The following is a 26,298-nucleotide window of genomic DNA, read 5'->3' as shown; positions in this document are numbered from 1 at the left end:
GAAACTAAAATTATTGCACCTTTTGAACAAAGGTTCTAGCTCTACCATTGAGTAGAATTCCCTATTGAGAGAAGAGTTTGGACAAATTGAAAGTGAAGGGAACATACTTGGCGGAGAAGTTGAGGGATAGGAGTAGCTCTAGCGTTTTGTCCAAGAAGTGATGGGTGTTTGTAGTTGGTCTTGAAAGTGAAGGAAGGTTGAGAAAGAGATACAGTGATTCATTTCATAGTAGTACAATGGCAATGGGGGTGATGGGTTTGGAGAGGAGTGACTTTTTTTTAAAGCAAACCCCGTACATGGGGATGGAATGCTAGGCCAATTTATTAATAAAAAATAAAAGTTACAATGAGTTTATAAACACCTACAACTGTATAAGACACAATAGAAAACATAAGGAGCACTACTCCCTTACATTAAGTAGCCCAACATGAGGGATTGATCGACGGTCCAATCGTAAAAGTAACCGAACTTTCAGTGGAAGATCACAAAAGGACTCAAATACCTGATCAGAACCACAATCCATGGACGCAATGGTATCAGCTACACCATTTGCCTTGCGAAACACGTGAAACACCTCAACATGCTAATCATGAAGCAACTAATGAATACCTTTTAAAATCGAATACAAAAACCACTTGAACAAAGCTCTTGAACTAACCAAATTAACCAATAATGAAGAATCTGGTTCAACAGCAAAATCTCAAAAACCCTTAAGCCTACAAATTCTATGTCTAGCATACAATGAGAATGCCTCAATAGAGAACACATCTACTTCCCCAAACTCCTTGTAATAAGCAAAAACCATCTTCCCATGACAATCCTTCAACACACCACCACCACAAGCTCGATTGCCAATCACACTAGCATCAAAATTCAATTTATAAGCCCTAACCAATGGCTTGGACCAAGCAATTAGAAAAACTCTATGAACCCTAGTCCTAACCTTAGGATATTTTGGCCAAATGCAATCCCTATCACTTGCCTAAGATGATCGCACAAATAATTTAATTGCCCCCCCTATTTCTTCAAGAAAAAATTCCACTTGAAATATCACCTGCTAGGTAGTAAATGAACTTCCCCTAAAGCATGATTGATTTCTCTCCTTCCAAATAAACCAAAGCATCAATAAAGGAATAACAACCTGCACGTGCTCCCCAGATACTTAAGAGTTTGAAAAAAAAATCATAAGAATAACATGGAGGAAATCGTTTTTAGTGTTTTTTCTCTCTAGCATAGGGTTGCCGTGGTTCTATTTTTGGTAGTTTAGGTTTTCTTCATGGCTGGCTTTCAGCCGCCTGGAGGGGGGGCTGGCCGCTCCTTTGCGGCCGTGCTCCAGGCGCAGCCTTCGTCCTCATCATCTCCTTGCAAGATCAAGACTGCTGCCCAGTACCGTGGAGAGCCGGCCGTCCTCTTCTCGGCTGAGGATATTGCAAAGCTTTCTGCTCCTTTCACTTTCGCTGTGGTTGGAAAATTCTCCCATGGCAGGCCAAGCCTGGATGTCACCCGTAAGTCACTCTCAGCGATTGGTTTCAAGTCCACTTTCACTGTCGGTTTGCTAGATCAGAGGCATATCCTCATACGGTTTTGCTTGGAGGAAGATTTCCTTCGGTGCTGGACAAAGGGGTTCTGGAATATTGCAGAATTCCCTATGCGTGTTTTTAAATGGAGCCCAGATTTTTCAGTTGCAAGTGAATCTTCACGAGCCCCTGTCTGGATTGCGTTAGAGCATTTACCAATCCATTTTTTTGATAAGGTGTCACTTTTCTCTATTGCCAACACCATTGGCAACCCTCTACAAATTGATACCGCTACTGCATCTTTGGCGAGGCCCAGTGTGGCACGAATCTGCGTGGATCTTGATGTCTCACACGACCTACCGGAGCGCATCTGGATTGGGACAGGCAGCTCTGGTTTCTGGCAACGCCTCCTCTACGAGAACCTGCCGCTATACTGCCCACTTTGCAATAGACAAGGGCACTCCAGTGATGGCTGTCGGCAACACAAACATCGCAGGAATGGATCCAGGCCTCTGACGGCGGCGGCGGTAGCCCAGGCCCACGAAGGAAAGAATGGCACACAGCATTCCAAAGCTCCGCAACCAGCGCTTCTCATCAACAGACCTGAGACAAACCAGAAGAATGAAGACCTGGGGCAGCCATCACATGTCTCTATGGCTCACCAGGCGCAGGTGGACAACGGTCCTACCTCCTCTAGTCACGAGTGCCTGAAAGTCGCGGCGGGTCAGTTTGAGGATAGCGGCGCCCCCGCTCCTGTGCAACCCGTAGAAGCACGTGGTCCATTGCCTGTTTCTACAACCCCTCCAGTTTTGAGGCGTATCTGCGATGATACGCAAATCCAGCAAGCTGCGCATGAGAAGCTGTCCTCTCAAGGCTCCCTTTCGGATGGGGAGGATTTGCCAGAGGTGGGTGCGAGTGATAGGGCGACACTGTTTGTCTCTCTTCAGCAGTTCAGCAAGGCATTGGGGCCGCGGGTTCAGCAGAAATTTGCTGAACGAGATGCAGATGGTTTCACCATGGTACTCTCGCGAAAGGCAAGGAAGAAGCGAGCTTACACCCCTCTGACCCGACAGGTTTTGACACGGCAGGCTGCTAAAGCCATCATGGTACCTCTCCACTCTACCTCCAATGAATAATTTGCTTATTTGGAATATTAGGGGAGCGACGAACAGACTCTCTGTAAGTCGCTTGCGGATTTTAATTCGTATTCATCAAGTTGCTGTTTTAGTACTCTTAGAGCCTATGGCTGAAGCGTCCAATATTGAGAGCTTGCGGATGAAGTTATCTTTTGATTTTTGTTTATTTAATCCCTCAAATAAGATCTGGGTCTTTTGGCGGTGTGGTTTTCATTTTAATGTCCTGCACAACTCAGAGCAAGTTCTCCATGTCATGGCGGGTCATGACTCTTGGACCGAGACTATCTTTGCCTCTTTCATTTATGCTAAATGTACAAGGGTGGGAAGACATGCTCTGTGGTCGGAACTCCGGGGCCTTGCTAGCTCGATCACAAGGCCGTGGTTGGTAGGGGGAGATTTCAATGCTATCCGTACGCTGGCGGAGTATACGGGTCGGGCACATCAAGACCTGGGGGCCATTTCTGATTTTAACACAGCAATTTCTGATTGTCATCTTCAGGAGTTGCCTTATTCCGGAAGCTCATATACTTGGTCCGGCGTTAGGTCAGGATCTAGGATATGGAAGCGGTTGGATAGGGTTCTGACCAACCACCAATGGCTCAGCTTCCTGCCAAATACCTCGGTCCAGCATCTTAATCGGGCTGCCTCTGATCATACGCCCTTATTGGTGAATCTGCGGGGGGCCGATGCTAGTGTTCCGAAACCTTTTAAGTTCCAAAATTTCTGGGTTTCTAGCTCGGAGTTTCAATCGACGGTGCAGAGCAATTGGGAGCTTCCTACGCAGGGATATGGTATGTACCGGTTGGCATTCAAGCTAAAGCGCATGAAGGCATGCTTACGCCACTGGAGCAGGCAACATTTTGGCAACATATTTCAGGCTGTCCGGCAAAACGAGATTGAGGTCCAGCAAAAGGAAATCTTGTTCGAGGCTTCCCCGACGGACGAAGCGAGAGCTGATCTCCATCGGGCAAAAGGCGTCCTATTGCACAGTCTTCGGGTTGAAGAGGACTACTGGCGTCAAAAGGCGCGCCTACGGTGGTTCAAGGACGGGGATTCCAATACACGCTACTTCCATGCTTCAGTGAGAGAGAAGCGCTCGAAGCTGGCTATACGTCGCATTAAGGATGCGGGGGGGAGTTGGCTTGAGGATGAAGACAGCATTGGCCAGGAAGCGGTTGGTTTTTTCCAGAGTCTTCTTACAGCTGAGGAGGTTAGCAAAGTGGATGATCTGCTGGTACACATTCCGCGACTTGTCACTGCGCATCAAAATGATGCCTTATTGAGAGAGGTAACAATGGAAGAGGTCAAGAGGGTGGTTTTCGACCTCGATAAGGATAGCGCCCCGGGTGTGGATGGATTCACTGGCATTTTTTTCCGTCATTGCTGGAATATTGTAGCTCTTGACATCTTAGCAGCGACTAAGGATTTTTTAGCTGGGACTCCAATCCCAAAAGGAATTGCTAGCACTCTGATTGTCCTAATCCCGAAGAAGCCAAACCCAGCTACGTTTGCCGATTTTAGGCCCATTAGCCTGTGCACCTTTGTCAACAAGATTTTTACAAAGGTCCTTGCTAATCGATTGCAGACAATCCTCCCGGGCATTGTATCTGCGGAACAGTCTGCTTTTTGCCCTGGTCGTGATATTGCTGAAAACGTGCTCTTGGCCCAAGAAATGATTGCCTCCATTGACAAGAGGGCACGGGGAAATAACTGCATCTTCAAGCTGGACATGATGAAGGCTTTTGATAGGGTGTCATGGGTTTTTCTACGGCAGCTACTTTGCAAGTTTGGTTTTGACTACCGCTTCATTTTGCTTATTTTAAATAATCTCTCCCACAGCTGGTTCTCTGTGTTGGTCAATGGCAGCCCCAAAGGTTTTTTCCAGGCCTCCCGTGGGATTAAGCAAGGCGATCCTCTGTCCCCTCTCCTCTTCATTCTGGCGTCTGAGGCTCTAAGTAGGGGTCTGAATGCACAGGTCGAGGGAGGCAGAGTGGTTCCCTATGCTACACCACGTGGTTGCGTTCAGGTCACTCATTTGTCCTTCGCTGACGACATCATCATTTTCTTGCGGGGAGATAGGAGGTCGGTCGGGAATTTGGTTCGGTTCTTAAATTTATATCAAAATGCATCAGGCCAGCGGATTAGCAATCACAAGAGTTTATTCATAGCATCGAGACGGTGTGGTACTGGCCAGATTCGTAGAATTCAGCAGATAACTGGATTCAGGCAGGGAACTCTGCCGCTTCCTTATTTGGGAAGCAATCTATATGCAGGACGTAGGAAAAAAGCATACTTCCAATTCCTAATTGATAAATTTATTGCTAAACTTGCGGGCTGGCAGAAAAAGCTCCTCTCCCAGGGGGGCGACTCATACTTATTAAGCATGTGCTTTCTGCCATACCTACGCACGTGTTAGCCGTCATGGACCCGCCATCCGGAGTGCTAAAGGAGCTGGAACGACTAATGGCAAATTTTTTCTGGGGTCAAACGGAGCTGGGCCCTAAACACCATTGGCGTTCCTGGAAAAAACTGTGTTATCCAGTGGAGGAAGATGGCCTTGGCATACGTTCTTTTATAGACATACAAGGGGCTTTCAGCTGCAAACTGTGGTGGCAATTCCGCCATTCGTCCTCCTTATGGGCACTATTCATGAGGTCCCGTTATAGTGAGGACAATGGGGTACTCCGTGGAGCATCCAGAGTCTGGCGACGAATGCTGGCCGTTTCTGATACGGTGACGCAATTCACCCGCTTAATTGATTTAGAGGACAGAGTTCGGCCAGCTTGGACCCTCACACCCTCTGGCGATTTCACTATTTCTTCAGCTTGGGACGCCTTGCGGCCCAAACGGGCTTGCCTTGGCTCTAGGAAGTGTGTATGGAGTGGCAGTGCTCCTTGCAAGATTGCTGTCTTTATGTGGAAGCTACTCAATCGGTACCTCCCTTTCCCAGAGGCCCTTCAGCGGTTTGGCCTCCATCTCCCTTCAAAGTGCCCGTTTTGTTTGAATGGAGAGTCTCAAGATCATGTCTTATCGGAATGCGTCCTAGCGTCTCAGGTTTGGAGTTTTTTCGCCAGGGCCATGTGGGTTCCTCAGTCGCCTACGGCCGATACTAACTACCGTTTACAGCAATGGTGGCTTTGTCATCCTCCAGGCTCTGCACGGGGTACGATTTGCAAGGTGTTGCCGTCGCTAATCTGTTGGGGGCTTTGGAAAGCTAGGAACATGGCGGTTTTTGAGGGTGTTGTTTTAACTCCACCTCAGGTTTGCTGGAATGTTCAAACGCTGCTGCATCACTTATCCCAGATCCGGCCTTTCTCCAGAGTGACGCGGGATGACGGGGAGCTGGTCCACTCGGGCTTGTTTCTTCGACTGACATCGCTTAAGCGGGTGGCTCCACGCTGGATCCTTTGGGAATCACCACCGGAGGGGTTTGTCAAGCTGAATGTTGATGGCTCATCTCTCGGGAATCCAGGCTCCTCTGGTGCGGGAGGTGTGTTTCGTGACTCGGGGGGTAATGTCCTCCGTGGTTTCTCCTATTTTTTGGGTTTAAGGACGAACATGGAAGCGGAGGCCTCGGCATTACTGGAGGGTATGTTGCTCTCCACAGATTTCCAATCTCTGCAAGTTGAGATGGACTCTCAGGTTCTGATGGCTATGGTGAATGGCAATGGACGCGTACCTTGGAAGCTATGGAGGACTATATCACGCATCCAAGCCCTAGCGCTGGGCCGCCGGATTACTTTCTCTCATGTCTATCGTGAGGCAAACGGGGTGGCTGACGCCCTGGCAAATCTAGCAAGTTCCACGGGTATTGGTCAAAGCTTTGGGGCCTTCGCCCTCCCGGACTACATACAGGGGCTAGCCCGCCTAGATAAGATGCGAATACCTTATGTACGGTTGTCTTAGCCCTTCTGGCAAACACTTAGAACCGAAACTACATCTCTTGTATTTGTTTTTGAATAAATTTGGGAGTGGCGTCCCCCCTCGTGTGCGAGGTTAGCCGAAAAAAAAAAAAAAAAAAAAAAATACATGGAGGAAATCCCAATAGTGTTAAAATCAAGAATGCCAAAATACCTAGCAAAATGGCTCCAAACTTCCATGGCCACGGGTCCAAACAAAAAAAATGATTGATTGTTTCCACCGAATTCCAACAACAAGTGCAATACGAAACAGTGGTCAACCCTTAACACTGGAAAATAACATCCAAAGGAATCCATTGACATAACAATCTCCAAACAAAGAAAGAAATTTTCATTGGAACTATAGACTCCCAAACAAACTTATTAGTCTAGGAAATATTCCTTTTTTGTAGAATTTCATTCCAAACCGAGGCCACAGAAAATTCCCCATTACTTGATGGCAGCCAAACCATATAATCTTCTTGATCCTAGAAAAACTCTATCTCCAACACTCTACGAACATGCACCTCTAGCAGCTATTGTCATGAACTACATTCCATCCCATAGACGCAAAATAAAACTCGGCAACAAGAAAGTGAGGTGGTTTGGCAATTCCTAGATAATGGAGTATCACCACACTAACAATCATACCAAAAATCCATCATCCCCTAACTAAGACTCCATCGGATGCAACTGTCCATAAAATTGCACATAGCTTCCAATCTACGCCAAGAAACCAAAGGTCTATCCACCACAACCAAGGAAGAATGTACACCTTTGATATATTTATGATGCAAAAACCGTGACCAGATCGAATCATTCTTACACAACCTCCACCATAATTTACATGCAAAAGCTCTAAAGACATCTATAAAAGACCCAATTCCCAAACCCCTCTCTTGAACTAGATAACATAAACGGGAGAGGGTGACTTTGAATAATGGTGTAGAAAAAATTTTGGTCTTGCTTCTCATTTGTTTTACCATGGGACCTCACTTGTTCCTAAATTGCACTTGCTTCGCCAGCGTATTTTTTTGGATATGGACTTTTAATTAGTGGCTTCTAAAATCAGATATAAAATTAAAATCCAAGGACTGAATTGGCTTAAATAAAAAATGAGAGACTATATCAACTTAAAATAAAATAGTTCAAGGAGTAAACTTGTTTCCCTAAACAAAACATAAATAAATGTAACACTTGCATAGTGAAGTTTTAACGAAAGTATGTATATCATAGTGGCACAAGATAGTGAGAAATATAGCAATGAAAAATTTAGAGAGAGGCATGAAGATTTGCATTGGTTTTGTTACAAAAGAATATATCCAATTTCTTTCTCCTCCTAAAATTTTGCAACCAGATATTTCAATTGATGAGTTTCTATTGACAAAAATTAAACCAAGCCTTTTTAGAAGTTTAGTAGTTTTGTAATTCTATTTATTATTTGCTAACTATATTAGAATTGGTGTCGAGTTGTGTAGGAAATAGAGTTAAGTTGTATTTCGATATTGCAATTAGGACAAGTTTATGGTAGTAATGTCTAATAAGGAGTTGTTAGTTTCTTTCCTATATATATGGTCTTACGGCCGAATGTTCAATTGAGCAATTCCATAAGAAAGTTGAGTTAATACATATTAAGCATTGCTCCCACATATTTCTTTTGGATGCCTTTGTGATTAATCACAAAAATGTTACTCTTATTCTTTTATTTATTTGACTAATCAAAGTCTCGGTTTAATTGATATTGTGAGTATATTTCTTCATTTACAAATTATTCATCTTCTAATTTTTAAGAAAATATTTACTTCTGTTGCATGATTTTTTTATGCTAACAAGTGGTATAATTGTGAGGACCCGAAATTTTACTTATTTTAACGTTATTTTACTGGCTTAATTAATTATTTATTTATCCATTTACCTCTAATAATTTATTTCAACCATTCTAAGTCCATTTGTATGGAACAATGTCTTTCTTGTGTTTTAAAACGTTTCGTTAGAAAAATTTATTTTTCGAAAACTCGTTTAGTAAGGAATAACGAGTATACGTTTTTTGAGGTAAACTTCGATTCGAGAGTGTAATTACCTTGGAGATTTAAGGATGAGCAATAGTGGACTAAGAAGAGTTAATCGAGAGATTAGATGTGATTAATTTAAATAAAGTTTTTATTACGCGTACGTCGATAATTTCTCGAAAGTCGTACCGCACGACAAATTGGAGACTTGAGAAGTTAATCTTAGACTCATGTGAGGACTTGCAAAATTTACTTATTTAAATTTCCTATTTCTAGCTTATTTAATTATTTACTTGGCCATTTACTCCAAATATTATTTTCTAAGCTCTTTAGACCTAATTACATGGGTCTATAACTCAATTATATTTTAAAAGTAACTCGTTTCAAAATTTAATTTTTGGAAGCTCGTTAAGTGAGAATAATAAATGCGCGTTTAGAAATAAAAATCGATTCGAGGATACAATAAGCTTAAAAATTGGAGACTTGTACATTAGTCTTAAAATAGGTAATTTTATACTTAAGTATTCAAGTATTAATTAGTGAAGCTATCGTTATAAGAATTTCTTGGAGATTTCGTTTTATCGCGCAAAAATCGGAAGTACGCGTTTTTACGCGCGCGATTAAATTGAGGGACTTAAGACCATTATTTTTAAACCATTAAGAGTGAATAATAATAGTATGAATACAAGTGCATTAGAGGTTTGGTGCACAAGTGAAACAAATTCAAGAGAAATCGAGCACGAAATGCGCGCACACGCGCACTATTCCTAGTTGACTTTTGAATCAACTTTTGGCCACAAATTTTAAAGCTTCTCACGGAAGCTTACCATCAGCATATCTCTTCTTTTCCTTGCTTAAAACAGCCGGCCATCAAGAAAAAAAAGGAACCAAGAAACTTTTCCATTTTCTTCATCAAATCTTGCCTAAATCCTTCACCATTTCACCTCCAAATTTAACCACACTTCACTAAACACTTAGTGATCATCTTAAGCTACAAAAGTGGGCTGCTTTCCACGATTTTCTTGGGCTAAGGAGGGGACGAAAATTTCTGTTTTGCTCATCAAGTGAGGTAATGAACGATCAAACCTTGAAAACTTGATTTATGGAAGTTCTAGTGCACATCCAAGCTCTTGCATGCATGTGGGTAGCTTGTTTATGTTGGAAAAATGGTTGTGTGGGCTCTATGAACTCCCACATTTGATGGATGGACTGATTTGGTGAATGATGATGTTATTAATGTTAGTTTGGTGCTTAAATTAGTGAAATAATGTTGGGTTGTTGATAGAAACTTAAGGATGGTGCAATGACCAAAAGTGACCATTTTGCCCCTGCTATATTCATGCACTTTGATGCAAAATTTTGAGGTTCTAATGGCTTGTTTATGATGTATACATGTTATATTGAGTGTGTGAAAAGTTTCATTGAAAAATAACATGATTTGGTCACCCAAATGTGTGGATTTCGAAAGCTTAGAAAACTGGAAAATGGTTCCCGTAACTGCCCAGGCAGTCATCTTGTTTCAGCCATAACTCCTTGCTTCGATGTCAAAATCGAGTGCTGTTTGTGGCACTAGAAACTAGACATTCCCAGCTTTCCATTGATATAAAATATACGATCTGGTTCCACTTGAGTGAGCCACACCATTCGTTTGAAAATTGCTGTCCTGTTTCATTGTTCACTGGAAGACAGAACAGGAACTACAAGTTGATGCTCAAATGTGAGCTAGTTGTGGATGGATTTTAAAAATGGTTTCTTCTGAGAAATTGTAGATTAATGAAAGTGTTTTCGAACGCATCAACCATGCTCAATTCCAAGTTGAATTGAGTGAGTTGTGGCCAAAGTTTGAAACAGACTCGGCGAACTAAAACCCTCTTTTGGCTAGTAAATACTTAGATCATTGTTGGGACTTGTTGTTTTGAAATTCTTGGTGTTAATCACCTACCAAACACATCTTGGATGTTTATTAGACATTGTCTACACCAATGAACCATGTTTGAGAAAATTTCCTTGGCCAAATGCTTGAAAACGGAAAAACAGAAGTCCAAGGCAGGTTTGCCTTGGAACTTCTTACAACTTCATTGATTTTGTTAGCTGACTTCCCATGATTATTTACCTACGAAATTTGGCAAAGGAATAACTCTTATATAGTAGTGTAATACTGCTAATTTTGGTGCCATTCCGAGTCCATTTCGATACTCGAACAAAATCCCAAAGTTGGTACTTTAAACCTGGAAATTGCATAATTGTCTCAAATTTTCAGCAACTTTGAGCTATCATATCTTGGTGCTCAACACTCCGATACTTGTTCCGTTTGCTTTGCCTTAAACTTGGATTGTAACTCTAATAGATTTTCAAATTTCATTGGTTAGTTCAAATCAAGTAAATTTTGCCGAATTTTCAAAGTTGGCCAAAAACCAACCTAAATCTGTCTCAAGTGCCCCAAAACAGTAACTTTGACCTAAATTTTGAATACCCTAAAATTCATGAATTTTGGCCATTTTGAAATGAATCCGTGCGGGAAAACTATTCACTATAATCCGGCCGTGAATCCGGCCAGTTCTTGGCAGGATAGTTGGCCGGATTGGTTTTGAATTTTGAAAAAAATTTTGGATCCTCACTGCCTTGAATCCGGCCGTAAATCCGGTTGGATATCCAGCCACTTTCTGGTCGGATTGCGACGTGGCACTGTTCATTTCGACTTCGATCGTCCGTTTGAAAATTTATTCACATGATTTCATACCTACTAGTTTTCATCCAATGATTTTAAGGATAAAAAAATTGGATTATACTTGTGTCTTAAAGCCTCGTTGAGCCTCGAATTTTCAAGGGAAATTTAGGCATTTTCGAGATACTTTCTAGAATCATTCGAGTGTGCGACCTCCCATAGTAACTGGGGTTTATAAGTAATGATTTACTATTAATTACTCAGGCTCGCGCGAGGACCTTCAAGAGGATCCCACGGTGAACGCTTGAACCTCGAGTGACATTCCTTCTTGATTACTTGGTGAGTGTCAAGTGTGTGACTACTTGAACTCCTGTCAACTTTATACATGCTTGTTTACTATCGATGACTTGAGATTTTGAAAATGGAGTCGAGTGTGTATTTTATCGCACTCGTTCTCATTTGAAATGAATCACTCATGCTTGAAATGTTTTAATATGTCAAATGCTCGAAAGTTCAAATGCTTAAACGTATCAAATGCTTGAATTACATGAAATAGTATGCTATGGCTGCATACGTCGTTGGAGTGAACCTTTTCGACACTCAAATGTACATGGGGGACGCCCAAACTCATAGGCCGACCTTGGAACTCGAGCCGGCATGGGCTTGGTCGGGAACCTCGGTGAGCCATGAGAATTACATGATAAGCTTGATCTATCGAGAGATTTTGCTTGGCAAACTCGTGGAGTATCACTTTACAAATGTCGTTCGGGCCCGGTGAGGGTTGTACGGTGGATGGACATGAGAAATAAGTGGAGATCTACGGATTGGAAATATCGACCTGGATGACGGAGAGTCATTGCGGGAAGATATACTCATGAGTTTGGCAAGCAAGTGGAACTTAGCTCCTGAGAGTTACCATATCCTTGAATTGTTTCTGTTTTACATTTCACTTGAATTGTTAATTACTCGCACTGTATCATTTGACCTATTATTTGGGTTTACTACTTGAACTATGTGCTTGCATGTGTGTTCTTGGCCTCACGAGCGTTCTGCTCATCCCGTATATTTGTTTTCCTTAACAGGGATGGAGGATGTGGAACTTGATGGAACCCCTTTTGAAGTACTTTTGTATTAGGGTCCAAATGTAATTGACTAGACTGCTTGGCTATTTTGTACTTTGGGGATTGAGATATCTTTTGGGATCAAATGTAAGAATTGGATGATTGTTATATTGTGGAACTTGTGGTGTAAATTTTAATGTTACTTATGGAAGCGATTTATCTTTCTTACTTGCCTTGATACGATAGATAATATTGTATTAAGTTTGAACAAGATTGGTCTTGAGTCCTAGCGAGAGATGGGCAGGCGTCCCGCGGATACCCTTTGGTTCACCTTAGGGAGAAGTGGGGGCATCACAGTTGGTATCAGAGCTTAGGTTTCAGATCTTTGTAGTGTATCCTAGGCTTAAAAGTTTAGGATGCCGGACTGTGGAACTAGTTGGGAAGTTAAGTGACTGCTTGTGGGGATGAAAATTAGAACCTGGGTTTGAATTAATGGACAATTGGGAGTCTCGATCTTGTAAGAGATATGTGAGATAGTACGAGATGATCAAATCCTGTTTATTTAGTATTCTTGGACCCATTTAAGCTTTTGATATTAATTGTAAGTTACGGAAGGTAACGGTAGTATTGAACCGTCTCGGGGACGCATTATGGTGGCCATTGTCGAGAAGGGCTTAAGGGAGCTCGTTGGAGATATAACTCATTCCGCCGAACTAGAATTCTATGTGACTACTAGAGGACTTGCTCATACCCAAATAATATGATGTTAGCGATAATCGATAATCGGAGGAGATTATTCAAGGAAACTAGGGTAGTTCAAAAGGATAATCGAGGACCAAGGGCGATTGCCGATGTCCAGACTATTAGAATTTCTGAAGTGGAGACCGAGGTACTTAAGGAGCGAGGAAGAGACAAAGGCTCCTAGTGGGCAGCTTCAAAAAGCTAAGAACTGACTTGCTAGGATAGTACACGAAATTTGAGACCGAACGGATAAGTCGATGGCTGGGTGTGTTACCTTGGTTGAACAAGTGGAGAATGACAAGATACTTGATAAGGGACATAAGATTAAAACTCCTAGTGCTGGAAATAAAAATGATCCTACGGAGGTAATAAAGACTTTTGGCTCCGTCAATCACTAAGCTAGTGATTTAAACTATTTTAATGGTTTTTGCTAAAGATAGTCGGGGTGGTGCTCGCTGAAAGGCCATTGCATTTTATATGTTGTTTCACTATGTTTCCTACCTTTCTGAAGCAATTAAACGTTACTCATGAGATGCTTGACTTTATTGTTTTATGATTTCAAATCTATGATTGGGTTGTACACATTTACGATTATTTCGGTGTCTCCCCTTTTATTCTTGTATTTGTTTGGCGTGATCAAGGTGTCACTTTTCAAACTTCGTTTATGTGCATTCATTTTATGTCATGTCTTTATTAATGTTAAATTTATGAGCGGCCAAAGAAGTGAAAAGGGACCGAGGGCGAGGGGTTGAGCAACCCAAGCTTAAGGGGATGATTAAGGAACGATTGTTGGACTGAACCAAAACCCTAGAAATGAAGGAAACAATCACGTAGCTACTGCTATTGACCAAATGATTAATGTCCTAGCACGGTTGGTTGAGCACCAAAGCTCTAGACCAATATGCCCACCTAAGAATCAAGAAATGTGTGAAAATGGAATGATTCTTGAGGTTCGCCTATCTAAGTTTCACGGAGAATCTAACCTCGAAATAGTAAGATTGATTTGAGATGATACAATAAGGCACTAGTGAGAGCAAGAGGTTATGATTTCTTCTCGAATGACCTTGTAGATAAGTATTGAAGAATGAACTAAGACATGAAATTTCATTAAGGAATAAGGCCCCCTTACCTTGTTGCGTTTGTAATTACTGATAGTAATCTCGTGGAGACTTAAGAACTCGCCCGTATTAAGCAAAGAATGGTTAAGATTTGTATTCCGAGATAACCTATAAGAAAAAGAATGAAAGAGTATTATGGCTCGAGCTCCCATTATGAATAGTTACTTATCTGATCCTTTGATTTACCTGGCAGGCTAACATTTGACTTGAACCAACCGGTAAGATGACAAATTTGGGAGAGATGCGTAAGGAAGTGGACCTTCTTTGAAAGGAGGTAGAGTTTCAAAAGTAGTTGGCCGACTACTGGGAAGGACGGTGGAAACAAGAATATACTGAGAAAATTGAGTTGCTATATAAGAACGTAGAACTGGAAACAAAATACAAAGGGAATTCTCAAGATGGCCATGCTGTGACATCTCGTGTGACATGTGAATTTTGCGATAAGCCCAACCACACAGAGAATGAATGTTGGAAGAAATCGGTAAAGTGCTTGTATTGTGGTAGTGCCGAACATCAGATTGCAAGTTGCCCTAGTATCCCTAATAAAAAGAGGAAATACTAGACAGTCTACTAGATCTACTGCAAAGCAATCGAGGGCCAGAAGGGGGTAATTAATGCTAATGGCTATGAGAAGAGATCAAAGTAATGACAGTAATACGAGTGGGGATGGGTTTGACTCCACTCGAGGAATAAGGGTTGTAGTTCTACCTAGTCTAGACTGGCCTTTTGTGGTGGTAATCTTTTGTAAAAAGGGAAAAGCCCTTTTGTTGTTGTGTATCTTAACAATTTGGCACTTTCGGTTATGATCTTGTTGTTTTTCTTTTCCTTTTGAAATGATTTGATAAACCTCTTCCAACTGGATGCAACTATTATGATTTTCTATAACGTATGGAGATGTACTTTGCTTTAATTTCATGACTTATATGTATATTTAAACTTTGTCCACACACATTTAGATTAATGGTGAGACATGAACGGTAGTAGACATGGTCGAGATTGTACTTGAGAATATAGACCACCCCGGGGTCTGGAGGAGACCGGGGATCGGGACCAAATTGAGAACTTAGTGTTGAAATTGGGAACCAATATTTGATTGCCAAATTGATATATTAAAGTTGTGAGATTTGGGTTAGTGAAAGGAAATATTTGATAGATTTAATGAGTCTAATGATTAAGGGACCAGATATCATATTTGGAATGGAAGTTTGAGACTACGTATATAGACCGTCGAGACTTGAACGATGTGACTATTAAGAATAAATACTCCGTCGCCTCACATAAACGAGAATTTTGATTAATGGCAAGGGGCCGTTGTGAGGACTTGCAAATTCCTTATATATTCCTTAAAAATTCCCTTCTATTTGGAAATTATTCGGAAATTATTACTTTAGAATAGCCCTACGATCTAATCATCCCACAATAAGTGCAAATGAACCTAGGAAGTAAGGGTTTTTCCTTTGGTTTTAAGTTAGCGCGAATTAGGATTTTTACGCCTATCCATCGTGTGATTATCCGGTACAGAATGGGGATCAAATTTGGTGATTAAGTGGGAGTTTTAGATGATATTAAGTGTGTGAATAGAAGTGATAATAATAAGTTAGTGAATTCTAAGTTCAAACCTTAGTATACGCGATTTAAGGAAAATTGGCTCGAACCGGCGGGTATCCCTCACTACCGATTGAACACCCCACTTGACTACCACTTCCCTACCACCACATATCCTTGATATTGTTGCAAAATATCTCCCTCATCCTCAGCCCTTATAGCCTAAATATTTGACCCAAAATGCAAGGAAAAGAAAACAAAATTTTAGTTGGTTTTGGTGGCACTACAAAAAAAAATATTTTTAGTGACAATAATTTTTGTCAAGAAAAGTTGCGTATGTTGTCAGGAAAAGTTTTCGTGACGCTCATGTCGTCAGAGAAGATTGGTCACCTATACGCCGTCGGCAAAAGGTTTTCCTGACAACTAGTGGATTTCTCGTCAGGAAAAGTTCCATTTTCTGTGACGTGTCATCAAGAAAGGTAATCGTGACGATTCGGTCGTCAGGAAAAGTCCTCATATTCTTGACGAACCTTTGTCAGGAAAGACCCTAAACTTTGTCACTAAATTTTCGATTGTCAAGAAAAGTCATGCATTGAAACTTGCTGGACGTACTTTAATGACAATTCAATGTCATTTTTCCTGACGACAGCTGCATTACTATAATATATTAGTTTCTAATTTCACCATGTAGCATTTTTAAGCCTAGCAATTTTAGTGACAACAAAGTAATAATATCATCTACTAAAACACTCCACCCAATCAAAATATAAAAGTATGCAAGCAAAATATCAACCAAAACTTCACAAATTTCATTAGTAGGCAACCATAATATGTCAAACCACAAAAGTTAACCATGTCAAACATGAACATATCATTACATTCCATGATTTGAAACCAATATAAATATTGCTATTTCTCCCTAGATAACTGCCATATACCTAACATGTGCTAAAATCAAAAGATGGACTTCAATTCCATGGTCAACAAAATACTAGAGATGGATGATATCAAAATAGAGGAATTCTTCAGTATGAGCTAAAAGCAGTCCAAAAGCCAAAAGCAGTCCATAATGTTGAGTTTATCCCAAACTCAAAAGCCAAAAGCCAAAAGCAGTCCCAAACGTTCATCCCAAACCTGTACAATAAAACCAAGAAAAATCTGAAATCAGAGAAACAATAGAATGGCATGGAAAAGATGTATTTTTGTTATGATGCATGGATGATCACTACAAATTGCTTAAGGACCACCTAATCATGAGGACAAGCAATACAAGAATAATTACTATGCTGAAGTAACCAAGTTGTTCCACAATAGTAAGTAATTGCACATAAATACATTTGTTTCGAATAAAGATCTACAAACTCACCATTACTAGGAAGAACCTCCACACTGCTTCTGTTTCCAAATGAGGAATTCTTGCAGCATTTCCTGTATCCCTTGCTGGCTTTGTACAAGATTTTGGATTTGGGTATCTTGTGCTTGAATTCGCTCCTCATAGCATTGAATCTTCTCCTTGCACTGTTTTAGTTCTTCAAGTAGTGCTCTATTAGCTGAAGATTCGGGTTTGCGAGAAGATTGGGGTGGTATGACCCCCATACCCAACCCTTTGGCACGACCAGCCCTCTTTCCTAGGACATTTTCCATAATTTTAACTTCATTGACAATTTCTCCATTCTCGATGCATTGCCTTCTCTCTTCTTTTAACTCATCCTGTACATATTAGATTCACATAACTCAAAGAGTCATTAAATGTATAATATATATGTAAATGTCATGTTACTAATAAAAAACAAAGTTCTAGAATCAGCCGACTATAGTGAAAATCACATCGAGAGATTTTGCAGTATTATTCACAAATTGGCCATCCTTTTTTATGTGAGCAGCAGTCCAGGCATCAATTGCACTTGGTGGAACCTATTTTATAGCATAAAAGATCACGAGTTAGCTCTAGTTTTCTTCCTAGTATAAATATAAGCCAAAATGGAAATAAAAAATCAGTAATATACCATCTCTTGTGCTCGAACATGATTTGATTTTGAACCGCCAGTGTGCGGATAGGGTAACATGGCATGGTTCTTTGTATTGGCTTCTGATTTTTTCTATTAAATACCAAAAAGATAGTTAGACAAAACATAAAAGGCAACAAAAGAATTAAGATCATGCAAGTAAACAAAACTAGAACCAATCACCTTGAATATAGGATCTTCGAACCAATCACACATACTTTTCCACTCATCTTGCTCAATCCAGTCATAAGGACATGAGGTAAGTGGATCTTTTCCAGCTGCCTTCAACATCTTATAATCTATGTGAATAGTATTCCTCCACTGCCTATAGCTATTCTGAAGCATGTCATCAACATACTTTTCCACATTAGGATCAGTTTCCCAATCTTTGAAGTCAAACCATCCCTATAAATTACCATTAAGAAATAGATCATTTTTAGAATTGGTCAAGTCAGCAAAATAAATATTAACACTCTAAATGTCATTATAAAAGACAACGCTGTAATCTGGTACCATCAAGACACCATATAGGTTCTGTTTTATCTCATTTGGTATGTCATCATATGTGCGTATGTCCTTCAGTGAAGAGAGGTGCCTTACAACATAACCTATACCACTAGCAAGTTGAGCAGCATACTTGATTGGTTTGCAACATCCTTCAGGAAAGACAATTTCCAATGGCTTGCCTCCCTAATATTAACAAATGAAACATCATTCAGGTATACCACTAGACAGTAATATTACATATGTACACATCTTAGTACTGAATGGCATTTACATTAGCTCGTATCATCTTCTCGATAACTTTTCCCGTGGTTGGGCCCCTGCCTTTTTTTTGCTTTCTTTGTTCTGAGAACAATTGTTAAACATTCTAGTTGATGCTTATTATGAATTATCACAAAAAGGATGCATACATTGAATGGTAATAAGTAAATCATTATTCAGCATTTTCACTTACCATTCGCCAATGCTTGAGTAGGATTACTATTATTTGAATTAATCTGGATATCATCCCCTGTGGTAGCTGATTGATGCTCCAAAGTTGAGTTTGAAGTTGGTGGTTGTTCAGATTGCAAGTTGGTATTGGGTGGGCCGTTTCTCTTCAACCGTTTCCCGGAAGATGCCATCTGCAATAACAAAGTATATGATAAAAAAGGAGTCAAATTAGTAAAATTTTGATGTCAAATTATAAACAGAGATCAAAATTTAAGTTATACCAAAAACTTAACAAAGAGTTAAAACAATGAAAAAGATATCAATTTGATCAATATTGGGTAAAACCACAAAAAGTAACACTTTCTTCTACAATGCCAAAAACCTTTTCACTTGACACTTCTATGCTATTTCTTAAGCACTATCTAAATCTATATCCATGTCAATGGTTTCATCACTATCAGAAGATTCAATAAGCATGCCATCTTCTTTAAAAACATTGTCTTCTTCACCATACTCTTTTTCACCAGTGGAAGTATGCAAAGGATTCTCCAGAACAACTTCAATTTCAACACCTTGTCTGCTTAAGAGGCCTAGTTCATCATCTTCGACAATAGGCAGAACAGTTCTTGTTTCATTTTGCTGCAATAATTCATCTAAAAAACTTGTATCTGCATTGAGCACATCTCCATCGTTCTCTTCCAAATCTGGTAGGTTCCACAAATGCCTATGTTGAACACGTTGTACAATTCGCCAATGTCTCCCCAACTTTGTATCACCAATATAGAAGACTTGCTGGACTTGATTTGGTAAAACAAATGGATCATTTTGATACCAACGTGATCTAATATCGATGGTCACAAAGTGCCTATCACTCTTTATTGTGTTTGTGCTACCTGTGTTATACCATTCACATTGAAGCAAGACTACCTTGTATGCATGAAAAAAGGTCAGCTCAACCACAGCCTTAACAAAGCCATAAAAGTCAATGTGTTTTCCTTTATGGTCACCCTCAACAACTAAGCCACTATTCTGTGTTGTACGGCAATCATCCCGATCTCTTGTGTGGAAACGAACTTCATTTACAATGCATCCTGAGTAATGCTTTGTCATGAAAGGTATAGGACCATTTGCTAATGCCCACAGCTCTTCAGAAACATCCAATGATTTATCAATGTGTAACTGATTTATCTATAAAATAGAAAACGAGTCTCTATTAGTCAGTTTTCAATAACTAATAAACTTATTTTTATAATATGTATAACTTACATGATCTTTGAACCACTCTGTGAATTGATCTTCATGTCTGCTATCAACATTTTCAGGATGAATCCTTTGCAGCATCTCTTTATGCTTACTGAAATTCAGATTGTATTACCAATATAAAGTAAAATAAACCACAAGAAGTAATATCGAAAATATAAAATTGAAATACATATTGCACTTACATTCTGTACTCTTCTATTTCATCACAGTTATTCAATATAAATTTATGAGCCACATCTAGTTCAACTTGAGATAATTTAGTAGGAGGTGTAACAAGTCCAAATGGGCAAACACTTAGTGAGAAAACCACCAGCTCCTCTGCCTTATCCTGATTATAGTCATAGTTGCGTCTCTTGCGGGTGAATTTTGTTTCAATGCCATGGAGATATTTGGACATGAATGTTAGGCACTCATTTGCAATATATCCTTCTGCAATCGAGCCTTCAGGACGAGCACGATTACGGACATACTTTTTAAGGGATCCAAGATACCTTTTCAAAAGCATGAGTTAATTTTCTATCCAAAACAGAATGTTAAGTAAAATAACAAAATTTGTAGTCAAACAAATAAGGAAGAAGTACCTTTCAAATGGAAACATCCACCTAGGATGTACTGGCCCACCAAGTTTTGCTTCCTTTGGCAAGTGAACAATCAAATGGATCATAATGTCAAAGAAGGCAGGAGGAAAGATTTTTTCCAACTTACATAATATTAACGGAGCATTTTTCTCCAACCTTTCCAAGTCATCCATCTTAAGGGTTTTAGAACACAAATCTCGAAAAAACTCACTTAACTCAAAAATTGCCTCATTGACTTCTTTGCACAAATACCCACGAATGCCCGCTGGAATAAGTCGTTGCAAGAGGACATGGTAGTCATGTGTTTTAAGTCCCATCAGTTTACCATCTTTAACACACTTGGAAATGTTGGCAGCATACCCATCAGGAAACTTAATTGAACTCAAAAAATCACAAAATCCTTTTCTCTCACTTGAAGACATCACATACAAGGCTGGAGGCTTTGTTTTCCTTGTACCATCATCATGTAAGTGTAGTTCGTGCCTTATTCCCATGTCAAGTAGATCATCACGAGTTTTATTAGTATCTTTTGTCTTATCAGGAATGTTCAACAATGTTGCTACTAAACTTTCACATGTATTTTTAAGGATATGCATCACATCCAGACAATGTCTCATGGAGAGTTTTTCCCAATATGGTAACTCAAAAAATATACTTTTTTTCCTCCAATTACCCTGAATTTTATCAACTCCTTTTTTTCGAGTAACTGGGTTCTTACCAAACTCACCAAAGACACCAGCCAAGGAATTTAAATGTCTTAAAACCTGTTCTCCAGAAAATTCCTTTGGCCTGGAGCGTGTTTCAATAGTTCCATCAAAATGAGCTTTTTGCTTTCGCCAACGGTGGTCATGGTTCAAAAAGCGACGATGTCCCATGAAACATATTTTGCCTCTTAGTCTTTGTGAAGCAGTATCATCAAGACAACATGGACATGCTTTATACCCACTGGTGCTCCATCCAGACAAATAGCCATATGCAGGGAAATCTGATATAGTCCATAAAATTGCTGCACGCATTTGAAAGTTTTGTCCACTATATGCATCATAAGTGCTGATTCCATGAAATAAATCTTTCAAATCATCTATTGCTGGCCTTAAGAACACATCTAACTCCTTTCCAGGGGCACGTGGACCAGGAATAAGAAGTGATAGTATAAGAAATTCCTTTCTCATAAACTTATATGCAGGCAAATTGTAAGGTACAAGAATAACTGGCCACATGCTATATGAGTTGCTCATGTTACCAAATGGATTGAATCCGTCCGTGGCCAATCCAAGTCTTACATTTCGAGAATCTTTAGCAAAATCAGGATATTGCTTATCAAAATCCTTCCAAGGAATAGAATCAGCCGGATGTCTCATGATACCTTCCTCTTTAACCCGTTTCTCCACATGCCATCTCATGTCTTCAGCAGTTTTAGAAGACATAAAAAGTCTTTGCAACCTCGCTTTTAATGGAAAGTACCACATCACCTTCTGTGGAACTTTTTTTTTCTTGCCATTATTGACTTTCCATCGTGATTCTTTACAAATAGGACACTTGTCCATCTTTTCATTTTCTTTCCAAAACAATGCACAATCAAATTTGCAGACATCAATTTTTTGATACCCCAAACCTATACCAGATAGAATTTTCATGGCCCCATAAAAACTAGATGGAAGTATTTCTCCTTCTGGTAACACATCTTTTAAAAATTCTAGCATCATGTCAAATGCCTTGTTAGTCATATGGTTCATCACTTTGATATGGAGAAAGGAAACAATGAAACGCAGCAGGGAGTATTTTTTGCATCCCGGGTAAAGTTCTCTTTGTGCATCATTTAACAATTTGTCAAAATTTTTTGAATCCCATTCACTCGATGTCCCTGATTCATGTGCATTTCTTATCTCATCCAATAAATCAGGTAACTCATCAGATTCACCATTTTCATTCATATCAAAGTCATTATATTCTGTTTCATTGATGAAATCTGTCTCACCTCCAACACCATTCTCATCAAGGCTATTGTTCTTTCCACTTGACATATAAGAGTGTGCAGAAAATGGTTCCCCATGGAAGACCCAATTTTTATAATACATACAAAAGCCTTTTTCTGACAAATCTGATTCAACTTGAGAAATGCTTTTTCTCTTTGAATTCCTACATCTCCTACAGGGACAAAATAATTTTCCATCCAATCCCATACCATTGGTCTTAGCAAATTCAATAAAATCCTTAAGACCAGACTTATAATGACTTGACAAAATATTTGGATCATTTATCCAGCTCTTATCCATTTCCGATACCTAGAATAAGAAAAGTCTTAACTTACTAAACTCAAGGCATTGTTAAGATGAATAACTCAAAAAGGAGGAAAGACAATTTCTAGCTATAAAAAGATAAATGAGGCAAAAAGACATAGAATTATTCACAATTTACCTACTTTTTATGGCTTAGTTATGAATTCCAAGCTACTTAGATTATTCACTGATTACATCAAATGCGATACTACTCAATAAAACTGAAAACACATTAGATTATTCACTGATTACACCAAATGGTATACTACTCAATAAAACTAAAAACACATTCCTGATTGTACTATTCTCCTATTGTTTAATTGTATATGCTCTTGTATAGTATATAGAAAACATTAAACATCATAACCCATAACTTGATTTACACAAATAAGGATGTAAACCATAACATAATTTGCAAGAAACTAGCAGTCATGATAAACACTTTCCATTCTTTATGGTAAGCTACCAAATAACCACATACCTCAAATTATGCAATCTTTTCTCTGGTTGTTCTTTATCTTCTCTATCAAGGTAGTGAGAATGCAGGTCTGTTCTGCTGAATATGAAGAAATGCGAAATTAGATATTTCTCTGCTAAGGTAGACTGAAAACTATTTTATTGTGAACAGGATTGACTTTGGATAAGGATCCACATTAAATCATCAAGATTTCTTCTGAAACTTAGAACATTCAAAGATCCATTCCAACTAGTTAGCTAGGTTACTTAGGTTCAGCAATTGATGGCGGGCTAGTTTTTTTTGGAACATGTCAAGTTATGGATCAGGAACTATAGCAAGGAAGACAAACAGTAGTGGTTCAGTCACATTCTATCACTTTTTGTCCAATAGGAGTAATAATCAAGTTGTCACACTAGATAAAGAATTTACAAGTGCTGCACTTCTTTACGTTTCCCTTCTTTTTCCTGCCTACTAATGCTAACTGAAAACTGGCATAAAAAACCTATGGTATAAAACTTGCAAGGATATTATAGTACTTCAGAAAACCAGAAAGAGCTAATGATTGTGAAACTGTTTTTTTTTTTTATGTTACTTCCTACATTTCTTGCATGGATTTAGTTGGACACGATGGATGTATAGCCGTCCTCTTAACAAAAAGAACCAAAAGCTCCCATTCCAACCAAACCTCTAAAACCAGATGGTCCATTTTCACCATAGACTCCAAATACCCAAACCAATAGATAAAAGCCCCTAACAATATAGGCTAGTTGCTGATGCATTTTTCGTCTGGTACAAATTTTTAATGCTCCCCATGACATAATATCAAACTAGCCAACTTCACCATAAATATTTATCCATGAGATCAGCTCCAAATTTATAAGTAGGGGCCCTTAGCCAAAATATCTAAAATACACTTGACTGTGTCGCATTATTGCGTGAATTGCTCCCACGTCCTATATTAAATTAGACCTGTGCCAATCTGTCAATGTGACTATTCCCATATTAAAACCCAAACCTCCCAAATTCTGCGAATCTTGAACTAAAAACTGAATTTCAAGTGTATCTGTATCAGAGAAAACAATTTCACTTTTAATCCAAGTTTCCCCTTTTAATCCAATCAGATAAATGATGAATAGAAGGCACTGTAAAAATCAAGCCAACGGCTGGAAAATGCTCTTGATATGGGAACTTACAGTCATAGTTAGCCCATCCAATCCTTTGGCCAGCCAAATCATAAACAACAATCTTGTCTTTCAGAACAAGGTCTGCATGAAAGGAAACAAATAATGAAGAAAAATAGGAAACAAATTCCAGTTTCATTCAGACACTTTCATGACAAAACAAGAGGACAAACCAGAAACACTGAACATGTATCTCTGCCATCACATTGAAGGATCATACTAAATGATCAATCAGAGATGAATCCTTAACAAGGTTTCAGACATTGAAAAATCAAAGAAAATTGTAGTAGATAAAATTGTTGAAAGCCGGTTGCCCATCACATGTATGACAAAAAACTGAAAGACAAATAACAAGGATAAATCAGGAAAAATGTTCGACACAAGACAAGCGTCTAGCACACCTAGATGTGAACATTGCACCATAAGTTTGGATCTACTCTGGAGTTAATCCAAAATATAGGACCCATTTTGCTCATATAGTAATATTTCATTTTGCAATTTACAAGTCATATCTGCCCAATGGGAACTGAACCTGTCAAGGACTCACCTCCAAGAATAGTCAATCCTTGACCCTGAATTTTCCGAAAGCTGATGCACCAGACTGCTGCACCATTCTGCCAAAAACGAGCTGGCAAATCAATTTTATATGTACATGTGCAGAATTCTCAACTCTTCACACGCAAGAACAAGTTTTCCAAGAACCGTTCCTTTGTGAACATCAGGGAGATGGGAGCCTATCAAATTTGCACTAAATTCCTCATTCTCAACCAAAATAATGAAAATAATCAAATTTGAAACTTTAAGGGGCCAAATGAGGTTCTCCAAAACAATTTCTGAAAACTTAGATCACAAATGAGTCAATTTTTATGCAGAGAAAATATTTGACACCGAACTTGAACTGATGATCTGTAGGACCGTCATTTCACAGTCAATTAAGGACAAAATTGAAGGGGGATTCGGAGAAAGGGAGCTGATTCAAGGCAAAATTGAAGGATTATTTGATTTTTACATCACCTTAGACCATCGTGTTGTCTCTCTTGTTGAAAGAGATGAAGACAAGTTCGGAGGAGTTCGTTGTTGTTCTCTGTTGTTGGAGATGAAGACAAGCTGAAGATTTGGAGAAAGTGTACTTTGTTGTTGTTGTTCCAAAAGTAGAGATTTGGGAAAAGTGCTTCTTGAATTTCCCGGTGTCTATGTCATAAGGACAAGATGTCCTTCTAAATTCCTTTTCGGTCCAAGAGGGGAAAAAAATTGGTGGGAAAGAAATGGAGGGAGAATGAAAACTTTTCCTGACGAATTGATGTGGGGAAAGTAACTTTAGACAATGAAATAAATAGAAAAACACGTTTAAAGTAGCAGCACCTTTTGAAGGATATTTACTTGACGGGTTGTCATAAAAAGCATGATTTTCCTAACGAAAAGGTTTCTTGTCATGAAAAATTTGTCACGAAAGAAATAATTTTTTGTAGTGTCACATTCTACATGTTAAAAATTGAAAAACTTGGCACCATTGAAAACCTCTTTGAAAGTACTAAAAGTTCTTAGAAGACACTTTTCCATGATTCTAAATGGAAGATAGTCAAAAATGGGCTCAAAGTTACTGTCTCAGAGTACTTAAGGTTGTGTCGGGGTTGGTTTTTCGCTAAATTTGGAAATTTGGAAAAATTTACACGTTGCAAACCAACCTCTAAAATTTGTAACTCAATTAGAGTTGCAAGTAAGGTTTAGAACAGAACAAGCGGATCAAGAATCGGAGTTTCGAGCACCGAGATACGGTAGCTCAAAGTTGGGGAAAATTCGAAACTGTTGAACAAATTTCCAGATTTGAGTTTCCGATTTTGGGACTTTAGTTAGGTATCGAAACGGACTTGGATGGGTACAAAATTTGGTAATACAACACTCCTATA

General features: G+C 39.3%; 1 protein-coding gene across 1 annotated transcript; it reads right to left on the bottom strand.

Annotated features, from left to right (window-relative positions):
• Nucleotides 1-19,286: 19,286 nt before the first annotated feature.
• On the bottom strand, nucleotides 19,287-25,312 carry LOC113780426. Its single transcript, XM_027326229.1, has 10 exons — nucleotides 25,307-25,312; nucleotides 24,939-25,005; nucleotides 24,404-24,475; nucleotides 24,180-24,273; nucleotides 23,228-23,309; nucleotides 20,478-22,759; nucleotides 20,079-20,387; nucleotides 19,900-19,987; nucleotides 19,561-19,821; nucleotides 19,287-19,337 (listed from the first exon to the last, which is right to left on the bottom strand). The coding sequence occupies exons 1-10, from the start codon at nucleotides 25,310-25,312 to the stop codon at nucleotides 19,287-19,289; spliced, it is 3,312 nt and encodes a 1,103-aa protein (XP_027182030.1).
• Nucleotides 25,313-26,298: the final 986 nt, after the last annotated feature.

The sequence above is a fragment of the Coffea eugenioides genome, chromosome 8 (assembly GCF_003713205.1).
Source record: "Coffea eugenioides isolate CCC68of chromosome 8, Ceug_1.0, whole genome shotgun sequence".
NCBI lineage: Eukaryota > Viridiplantae > Streptophyta > Magnoliopsida > Gentianales > Rubiaceae > Coffea > Coffea eugenioides.
Note: the sequence above shows the minus strand (reverse complement) of the source record. Positions and strands in the feature narration are given on the sequence as shown.

Coding starts and splice junctions, on each gene's coding strand:
- LOC113780426 (XM_027326229.1), bottom strand. Junction 24,476..24,938: donor AGGATTGACTATTCTTGGAG/GTGAGTCCTTGA, acceptor CCTTTCATGCAG/ACCTTGTTCTGAAAGACAAG. Junction 19,988..20,078: donor GAAATAGAAGAGTACAGAAT/GTAAGTGCAATA, acceptor TCTGAATTTCAG/TAAGCATAAAGAGATGCTGC.